General features: G+C 36.1%; 1 protein-coding gene across 1 annotated transcript in view; it reads left to right on the forward strand.

Moving 5' to 3' along the window:
* CNKSR2 (connector enhancer of kinase suppressor of Ras 2) overlaps nucleotides 1–10946 on the forward strand; it is a 472642-nt gene that overhangs the window by 313333 nt on the left and 148363 nt on the right. Inside the window, exons 14-15 of the mRNA XM_007957427.1 lie at nucleotides 7828–7917; nucleotides 9479–9693. Coding sequence (XP_007955618.1) covers nucleotides 7828–7917; nucleotides 9479–9693 — 305 coding nt within the window. The remainder of the gene's footprint in view (nucleotides 1–7827; nucleotides 7918–9478; nucleotides 9694–10946) is intronic.

Here is a 10946-nt window from a genome sequence, read left to right on the forward strand (position 1 = left end):
ACAAATGCTGCAAGGTGTGGAGAGATTGGAACTCTCATACACTACTAGTGGGACTGTAAAATTGTACAATCACTGTGGAAAGCAGCATGGTGCTTCCTTAAAAAAGTGGAAATAGAAATACCATCTGACCCAGCAATCCCAGTACTAGGAATATATTCTAAAGAGGTGAGATATGGAACATTAGTAGATATATGTACACCCATGTTCATTGCAGCACTGTTCACAATAGCAAAGAGATGGAAACATCCTAAGTGTCCATCAACAGATGAATGGATAACCGAACTATGGTACATTCACACAATGGAATACTATGCAACATTAAAGAATAATGAATCTGCTAATCACCTCAGAATGTGGACGAATTTGGAGGACATTATGCTGAGTGAAAGAAGTCAATCACAAAAGGACAAACATTGTATGAGTCAGTTATTATAAAAAGTCAAGGAAAGGTTTACACAAAGAAGGAAATTTTCTTTGTTGGCTACCAGGGAGGGGAGGGAAAATTGCTGACTATTTAAGAGACGTGTTGATTTGGGTGAAGGGAAAGGCTATATAATAAAAGTTTGTGACCAGCACAATAACACTAAGAGAAAGGACAGAAAAGAAGTACACAAAAGGTACTGACATACACAATAGTATGTTACCAGTAATAGCAAACACATGGGTGAATACAAAAAGGAGAAGATCAGGTACAGGAACACGAATGGGAATATACCCATGACCATGCATAGGTTTGGTCGATGATACTCCTGCATGCATATTTGTATGTACTATAAAAAATGTCCACATATATTATAGAGCTAACAGGACAAAGTTAGGATAACTTCTTACCCATAACCAAGCACCTTGAGGGAGTATCTCTGGGCCTGCAGGCTTAAGACCATAGTTGTGAGGGACATCTAGCTCAGTTGACACAGTGTAGTACACAAAAACATTGTTCTCCATCCTACTTTGGTGAGTAGTGACTGAGGTCTTAAAAGCTTGTGAGTGGCCATCTAAGATGCAGTTACTGGTTTCTCCTCATCTGGAGCAAAGAAGAGTGAAGAAAATCAAAGATGTATGGAAACAGTTAGTCCAAAGAACTAGTGGACCATGGGAACCTCAGCCTACACAATCCTGCAACCAGAAGAATTAGATGGTCCTCAGCTATCAATGCCAACCACTCAGAAAGGGGTCAAAATTGGAGATCCTGGATAGAGTGAGAGAAAAAAATGTGGAACAAAATTCAGAAACATGAAAGAAGGGACCAGAATTCACTGTCAGATGAGAGTGGTGAAACCTCTGAGACTGTGGCCCCGAGTTACCCTTCAGACCTGGAATTGGACTCACTCCCCTGGGTCAGCTCTCAGTCAAACAGTAGACAGGCCTGTGAGCTGAATGACTACCCCAGGGAGATGCACTCCTTAGAACAGTCAACCGAGATAGGAAGGGCAGCATTTGCACAGGGAGAAAGCTAGACAAGCAGGAATGCATAGGTAAGAAGGACACAAGGAAGGGGTAAACACAGGGAGGAGGTGGGAGGAGAGCCATTACATTGTGGAGATTGTAATCAGTGTCTTGAAACAAAATGTATATGGACTATTGAGTGTAAAATGAATCTGCTTTTTAAAATTGCACCCAAATCACAATTAAAAAAAATTATATGATGGAAGTAGAAAAGATTACAATTGAGTGGTGTTTCAACAAACATCATGGGTAGCTTGATTTGGTAATGTTTGTAGATAACAAATGAGGAGACATGACTTCTAGTTCTGATTTGATTTCCAAACAGCTCTCTAAAGCTCACTTTCTTAGGAAAATGGAGAGAGTTGGTCAGGGTGACCTATTACTTTAGAAGGAAGGGAAAGAAATGATGAAAATAGAAAGCAGTGATGTAGCTTGGGCCCTTATGGTCCAGTATAAGAGGAAAGCCCCCTGTTTACTTTGTTAACAAGCAATCAGTTAACAAATATTGAGGAGTTAGTATGTTAGAGGCACTATGCTAAGTGCTGGAGACACCACAGTAAACAAGAGACATTATCTCTTCCCTCATGGAATTTACATTCTAAAAGGGAGACAGAATTCAAACAACAATTTAATTCATTAGCTGAGTGTAATTGAGACAAAATGAGAACAAAAGCAGAGAAACCTGGCCTCAAATAAGAGGTCAAGGAGAGCATCCCTGAGTAAATAACATTTTTGCTTAGCTCTGAAGGGTACATGTGAATTTAGGAAGAGAAGAAAACCAGAGGGGGCCAGAGTCTGAGATGCCAAGTGAAAAAGTGTTCTAAGAAGGAGGGCATAATCCTTTGGCCAAATGCTCAGAAAAATGACAAACATCAAGTGTCCTGAGAATTGTCTGTTGGATTTAGCAACATGGAGGTTATAGTGACCTTGACAATAGCAGTTTTGTTGAGTAGTGGAGCCAGGGCCTTAATTAAAGAAGGTTCAAGAGAGAGTAGGAGGAAAAGAATTGGAAGTTTGGGATTATGAATATCTTTCTAGGAATTTTTTTTGAAAGGGGAACAGAGAAATCAGATGGTAGCTGGGAAAAAATTATGGTCAAGAGAGCTTTATTTACTTATTTTTTTAAGATTGGAGAAATTACAGCATGTTTTGTACACTAATGGGAATGATTGAATGCTGTTGTTGTTGGATGTCATAGAGTCAGTTCCTACACATAGCAATCCTATGTTCAGCAATCCCATGAACAAAACAATGCCTAGTGCTACGCTATCATCACACTTGTTGCAATGTTTGAGCCCGTTGCTGCAGCCACTGTGTCAATCCATCTCATAGAGGGTCTTCCTCTTTTTTGCTGACCCTCTACTTTACCAAGCATGATGTCCTTGTTCAGGGACTTGTCCATCCTGATAACATGTCCAAAGAACATGAGACAACGTCTCACCATCCTTGTTTCTAAGAAACATTCTGGCTGTATTTTTCCAAGACAGATTTGTTCATTCTTCTGGCAGTCCGTTGTATATTCATTATTCTTCACCAACACCATAATTCAAAGGCATCAATTCTTCTTCAGTCTTCCTTATTCATTGTCCAGTTTTCCCATGCATTTGAAGCTATTGAAAACACTGTAGCTTGGCTCAGGTACACCCTGGTCCTCAATGTCATGTCTTCACTTGAGTAGGAGGGAAACAAAATAATGATGTAGGAAGGAGAAGAGAAGATTGTTCAAGTCCTTGAGTAGGTAAGAGGGGATAGGATCTAGTGAACAGCCCAGTAATTTGAGACATCCCTTAGCACTAGCATCCTTTCATTCAAGCACTCAACAAAGATTTAATGACTGTCTGCTCTGGATCAGAGTCATTGCCAGGGACATTTACAACAAAGATATATAAGACCTAGTTCATGCCAAAAATTAGAAAAATTTACAAACATGTATACTACAATATAAAAATCTTCATATATACTAAAGGTACTAGGACAGAGCTAAGGGAGCCCAGGAGAGTGAGCAACTAACTCTGGTGGCACTATGGTTAAGGCACTGGGCTGCTAACCAAAAGGCCACTCCACAGAAGAAAGATAAGACAGTCTGCTTCCACAAAGATTTACAGCCTCGGAAATCCTATGGTGGTTGCTGTGAGTCAGAATCGACTTTGATGGCAGTGGGTTCGGTTTTTTGGGGAAAGGAATTGTAGCATTTGTAATATCACTGGAATTGCTCTGTTATCTAAAATAAGAAATGTCCAAGGAATTTGGAATTCTGTGCACAAGTATTAAAACATAGTAATTTAATATTAAAATATAGTATTTTAGATAGATCACTATAAAGCAGTCCATCATTGTCTATTTGTGTTTAATTTCAGTTTTTTAAATATAGTTTATAATAAAAAGCTGCCTTTCAAACAAAATTCAAAAGTACTTCTCTTTTTACCCATCCTACATTCATTAAAATGTGGTAAGAAATACAGTGCATAATTCCTGCCTCTATAGGGAGTTCTGGTGGCGTAGTGCCTAAGACATTTGGCTGCTAACCAGAAGGCTGGCAGTTCAAACACACCAGCCACTCCTCAGAAGGAAGGCTGGGCAATCTACTTCCATATTGATACCACCTCAGACACCCAAGGAGGGGTCGCTATGAGTCGGATCTGACTCGAGGGCAGTGCGTTTTTGCATTTTTATAGAGACCCCAGTTAGAAAGCCCCCAATGTGCAGCAAATGGGAAAAGTCAAGTAACAAGATAATAGTTATACTGTGAAGTGGTACCACAAAAGACATCACAAGGGCTGTGATACAGTTTCAGGTGAACTCAGCAATTAATAAATGTTCTATATTTAGAGGAATAAAATATTACTCTAAGATGCAGTGGTCAGCAAAAAGTTTTAAATGGACTCTCATCCTCATCTTTCTTGACTATAAGACAAGAGTTCTGCCTGGGTATAATTACAATAGTGCATTTCTTATGCCACACCAAAGAAATGAAACAGGTAGGATTGCTCGGAAAAATAATTTATCATTGTAGTTAGTATTATTATCAGTTTTCTTCATGATTTAGTGATATTGACTTTACCTCCTCAAGAACTAATGTAAATGTTACTGCCTAAAGAGACTTTAAAATTTTTTCAAATTATTCTTCAGATAAATGATTAATTTATGTACATTTATATAGGAATGTCAGGTGTATTAATGTAACAAGTCGTAAAAAGACATATGAGAATAAAAATACTTGACATGTGTTAATAGCAATATATATTTGATTTAAATCCATGAAGTCAGATCTGACTCATAACGACCCCTCCTTGGGTTTCTGAGGCAGTATCACTATGGAAGAAGATTGCTCAACCTTCCTTCTCAGTAGTGGCTGGTGGGTTTGAACCACCAGCCTTCTGATTAGCAGTCAAATGCCTTAGGCACTATGCCATCAGAGCTCCTTAATAACAATATATATATTTTATTTAAATCTAACTGTAATAGTTATAGTACTCCTTTAAAAAAAAAAAAAAGCCAACAGTACCATAACATCAAACCATAAATTTCTTTTTCTACTTGAACTTTGCTGCCTTGTGAAATTAAAGTTCTGCTATATAAATGCAGTGACAAACATATTTCCAAGCTGCAGTGAATGATGTGTGTATTTGGAATTGAAATAATTTAAGCTATTGTCTATTTTTCATTATGCTGTTTATATAAGAATGTTACCTTATGTTATTACTTTGTTTCATTAAGTCTGTATCAATATTTTAGCACAATAAAAAAATTATAGAAGAATTAATTCATAGAAGCAAAATTATTTGTTATACATAAGTAATATACTTTTAAAATACTTATTCTGATTTGCATTGCTGAATTTACAGCTTTATAAATAATAAAAGCAAATGCTTTATGTCCTCCAAAAGTAAATTTTAATTAAGAATTTTTATCTCAGTCTTTTTGTCTAATTCAATATATTTTCCTTCAATTTTGAGTTAGTAATATACAGTGTGATTCTGTTTAATAAAAATCACTCTCTGAAAAATCAGTGTTAGACTCTTCTGCAATTTTGTTTTCTTATGGTGACTAATACAACCAAAAGTAATAAGGACTTAACTACCTGCTTCAATGATTTATTTACATTTGAATCTCAGACAAGATGACCCAAAACACAAGTATAATTATGTATCTCATATGATGTGTGTGAAGTATTATAACATAAATACAAATCTTTCTTCTTGTTTTTGTGCACACATGTTTTACTCCAGACAACCGAGCAATTCCTTGAAAAGTATCAAATTAGGATTTTTTTAGAAATAATAAATACAAAAAAAAACCCCAGTCACTGAGTTGATTACTCATAGCAACCCTATGAAATAACATACAGAGCAAGTAAAGCAATGAACTGCTTATTTATTGGATTTTTCACTTTTCAAAGGCTTTGGTAGCATATAGAAACAGTGTTAGAGCCGAAATGGAATTTATTTTCAAAGCTAGATGCTAAAGAAATAAGTTGTAAATATTTTTTAAAAATAACATTCACAACATTGAAAATCTGAAGGACTGATACATAGTAGAAAATCTAAGGAGACCTTTCCTAAAACTGCCAGCCTACCCTTGGTGGGCAGAATATATGAACTGGGATCAACTCACACAAATTCCCTGTCTATAAAAGAGCAGAGATATATTCCATGGGAATTTTGGAATCTCAGATGATCCTTTATAAAGTCATTTGTACATTTTGAAAGGAAGCCACTATATAAATACACAATAATTTCATCATGTCTAGTTCATCCTCTGGCTTTAAAAGAGCTTAGCAAAACATAATAAAGTGTATCAGTGTGCATAATAAAAAGCCATAAAGTTGATAAATTTCCCTGAGAAACAGAATTAAAAGTCTTCAAACAAACTTTTTTTAAATCCCTTGGAGGCATTATAATAGTTGATTGTGAAATTTAGTTGGGCAAGGAAGAAAGTCAAGAGGACTTAAAGTGACTGAGACACTGAAAAGTGGTTAGATTGACAGATGGAAAGAAGGATTGTTGGACTTGGAATACTAAAGGCAGTGTGCTGGAAGTACAGAAGGTGGTAGTTGGAAAGTGGGATATTTGGAGGGATTGCAGTCTTTGCAGATGAAAGATTATATATGAAAACAAGTATTAGTGGAGGCAAGAACATCAAGAAACTAGAGGCCAGACTATTAGAAAGTGAATATTGAAGTCACCAAGAATTATGACAAAAGTAGTGTTTGAATGTCTGGGTTTGAATGTTGCCACTACCACTTACCGGATGTCTGTCCTTAGGCAAGTTACATAACCTGTCTGAGTTTCCTCATCTGGTAAAATAAGGATAATGATAGTTTATTTTTCATAGTTGTTACGAGGATCAAACAGTCTAATGCATATGAAGCCATTAGACAGTACCTAGCATATGGTAAATGATATATATGTCTTAGTAGTATTATTATGATTACCATAATCATCATTATTGTTAGAATCCAGTACTGTATAAGTCTCTGATTTTCATTTATTCAGCCTTTACTAGGCAACTATTTTATGCTAGGCATTGTACTAGGTATCCTTTTAAAATTTCTGTATGATTTTCTTTGGCTTTTTTATGTTTCAGAAACTTAAAATTGAACAAAAATAATGTACTGCAGCCTCACTGAAAAGTTATCTTTGCAGTCTACGCTGTGAGTTCTTGCTAATGTAAAATGCTGTTTAGTAAGAATATAGACCCAGAAGGAAATGGGACAGGCCAAAGCAGTGGTTACTTGGATCTGTAAACTGGACATGCTCACTGTAGCCAGAGTTGCTTGGGGACATCAAGCTATAGGCCTGAAATGAGAATCTAGTTAAATTGCTGAGTCATGATGGTATCCAAAATGTATGGTGATAGGAGTTAGGAGGCAATATAAGATGAGAAGTTAGCATTGTGGTGTTCCCACATGAAACAATGGGTTAATATCCTGGCAAGCAAGTTAAATGCAAGGGGTATTATGTTGAAGGTAGGCTATCAAGGTGTAGACACTTGAGCACTGGAGAATAAGACAGGGATCCAGTTACTGAACATGAAGTATAATCACTGAAATAATGATCTTCAATCACTGAAATAATGATCTTCTTCATAAAGGACCACACTCTTAAAGTCTGGGCTCCTCAGAGAGCAAACTTAGGCTATTCTTTACTATTTATAAAAAGTGCCTTAAGTTTGCACTATCACTTGGCCGATTGCCACAGGCAGTTTCACCTTCTGGCTCAAAACACACATTTTCTTCATCTACACAAATGCCAACCATAATGTTGCATATGAGTGAGTGTGTTTTGCAAACTTTAGCTAAAAATCACTGTGAATTTGAGCGGACATGGGGCAGAAAAAAAAAAAAGACAATGTGATGTGAATTTTGTTCTCTGTGTTTAGGCAAGCTACGACCTATATCTATGCCAGTGGAATATAATTGGGTGGGGGACTATGAAGATCCAAATAAGATGAAGAGAGATAGTAGAAGAGGTAAGTGTTCTAGAATTTTAGTGTAGGCTGGGTTGTTTGAATAATAAGCAAATTTAAATGTTCTTTAAATAGGATGTTACGGTTTCAGTGGAAAACTTTTCATTCTATCACTGATTTTATGGTACACCAAAACCAATTCAAACCAACATTTGACTATCTTGACCAGTTATTAATAGATATCTTCCCTGAATCCTTCCTAAAGGATCCAGGGTAGATAAGTACACTATAAAAAATGACTATCTGGTTGTTATCTAAAATTTGATATTTTGAGAAAAAGGTCAGAAGTGTGAAACTGCATTAAAAAATTAAGTTCACTGACTAGGAACAGTTTGTGATCAGTCCCCATTGGTCCGCAATGCAATCTCAATACTTTTGTTTTAACACAACCTTAAAATAAGCACTGAAGCACATGGGTAAAAGGTAATGGAAACTGGGCAGTGACTCTAAAGAAAATCATAAAAAATTGAAAAAAAAAAAACCTGCTTTCTTTTTCCTGTTCTGTTTGCTGTTCAGGGATATCTTCTTACTTGGGGGTGGGGTACTCTTGAAGTATCTACTGACAGTAAGTTTTCATGTTCACTTATCCTGATATTGAGGTGAGCAGTAAAGAAAGCAAGTGAAAGTCTAACTACTAACTGGGGTTTGACTAAATGTGGATATGATAGGCCCAGTGGGTCATGCTGCTACTTCCACTTTCAAAAGTAAAGAGCTCTAAGGTTGTAGATTAAAACAAGACAAAAACAAAACAAAACAATTCACTGAACTTAGGTTCATGAAGCTGTCTTCATGATCATGTTTGACCTGTTTGCATGCTATTTCTAGCCAGTGTACAGAATTTATTTCATTATTACACAGATCCACAGACCACACAAGGACAAGAAAGCAGGAATATCTGCTTCATTAGTCTTCTTAACACTTATTTTATGGAGCAAGCATTTCTGAAAATGTAGGTTAATACAGGAACATTGCAAGATTCTTTTACATCTATATATTCACTTATTTTCCAAGCTTCAGTTTCTAGCCTCGTTTGTTTTATAGAATAAATCAGGGGTAAAAAAATAAAAGAGCAATGCCTATAATATGCCATTTCCAAGTGAGATATTTAAAAAAAAAAAAAAAAGCCATATGAGGTATTAAGTGCTGACTATCAACTTAGGCATGGATTTTATGAACTACATTTCTGAATATTGGTTCATAATGCTGGCTTTTATTTCTCCAAGGGGGACTGCCTAGTATGCCATAGGTCAGTGTTTGGGATCAAGCTTTAGCAGAATCTTTATCAAATTTAGAGAAACTATTAGCCACGTACTCACAATTTCTAATTCAAGGTGTGCGGGTGATTTGGATGTAATTGGTCTAGGAATAAAACTTGGAAAAAATCCTTTACTGGCTATTTCTTATTCTAGGATCCCAACACATTAAGATCCTATACAATTTTCATTACATAGGTATTTTCTAAATTAAATCAAGTTAAATTTCTGAAATGAAATCTAATAGCACAATTAGAAAAAAATGGGAAATCTGCATACTTATATTGGTGTATTTGTCTCTTTTTATATAGAAAACTCTCTACTCCGATATATGAGCAATGAAAAAATTGCTCAAGAAGAATACATGTTTCAGAGAAACAGCAAAAAAGACACAGGGAAGAAGTCCAAAAAGAAGGGTGATAAGAGTACTAGCCCAACTCACTATTCATTGCTACCTAGTTTGCAAATGGATGCATTGAGACAAGACATCATGGGCACCCCTGTGCCAGAGACCACCCTCTACCATGTAAGTACATTCTCAAAGTCTCTGTACTACAGCTTTTATTGGGAAACTGGCAAATTACTCTTTTGGGTAAATTCCACATTATTTTTTTTTTTCTATTGCCATATTTTCACAAAAGATCCTAGCTTTATAGTTTGTACCCTTAAAGCAAAAAGATGGATTATTGATTTGTTCTTCTTCAGTCTGTATATTGAATGAGTTCAAATGTTGTTGCAGATTATATTTTTAATGAGGTAAATATGCACAAAATTGTAGAGGAACAAAAGTTAATTAGCTGATTAATCATCAGTGTCATAATAGTGAATGGATAACTAAAGTTCAACATTAAAGAGAATATTTAGTGTACTTATGATTTCACTAAAAATGATCATCTATTACATGGTAGACATAGTGTATGATGTTAGAGATAAAAATGGGAAGAGATTACACATCATTATACAGGGAGAAAGGTATGCCAACAGTTCCATGTAATGGTGGGTGCATGAAGAATAGGAAGAATATAGGAGAAGAAGGGCCTTAGCCTACGAGAGAAATGAGAAAAGACTTCAGAATAAACCCAAACCCACTGCTGTCGAGTCATATCCAACTCATAGTGACCCCTCCTTGGGTTTCCAAGGCAGTATCACTATGGAAGTAGATTGCTCAACCTTCCTTCCCAGGAGTGGCTGGTGGGTTTGAACTGCCAGCCTTCTGGTTATCAGTTAAATGCTTTAGGCACTATGCTACCAGAGCTCCTGAATAGGAAATATTTATATGAAGAGAGAAAGATGAGTAGAAGTATTTTAGTGGGGAGGCATATGTGAGAATATGATGTCTGTAGCTCAGAATTGTTTGTTCATTGAAAAACCCAGGGAAAGCACGGGAGGAAAGAGACAATACATGGGCCCGGAGAGGTAGGCAGGGATTAGATCAAGAATTTTATGATAAGGTACTTAGGCTTTTTCCTACAGTGATGAAACCCCATTAAACAATTTTGAGCTGGGGATTTGCATGAACACATTAGCCTGTTAAATGAGCCTTAATTAAGAGACCAAAGGCGAGATGGAACAGTAGCAATGTGAAGTCTGAGAACCTTGTTAGCCATAATATTTGTTCACAAAAAATCAACCCATTTTACACCATTTTGGTTAAAAGGGAGTTTGCTTTGCCAGTGGAACTATATAGCATCTTACTAGGAGTCTTGAAAAACATGGCCTAAAAGTTTTTTTTTTTTAATTGTATACAAAATGTATAAAATGTACATTTTATTTCTTTGT

The sequence above is a fragment of the Orycteropus afer genome, unplaced genomic scaffold, assembly GCF_000298275.1.
Source record: "Orycteropus afer afer isolate SDZICR_OR568_19922 unplaced genomic scaffold, OryAfe1.0 scaffold00749, whole genome shotgun sequence".
NCBI classification, from domain to species: domain Eukaryota; kingdom Metazoa; phylum Chordata; class Mammalia; order Tubulidentata; family Orycteropodidae; genus Orycteropus; species Orycteropus afer.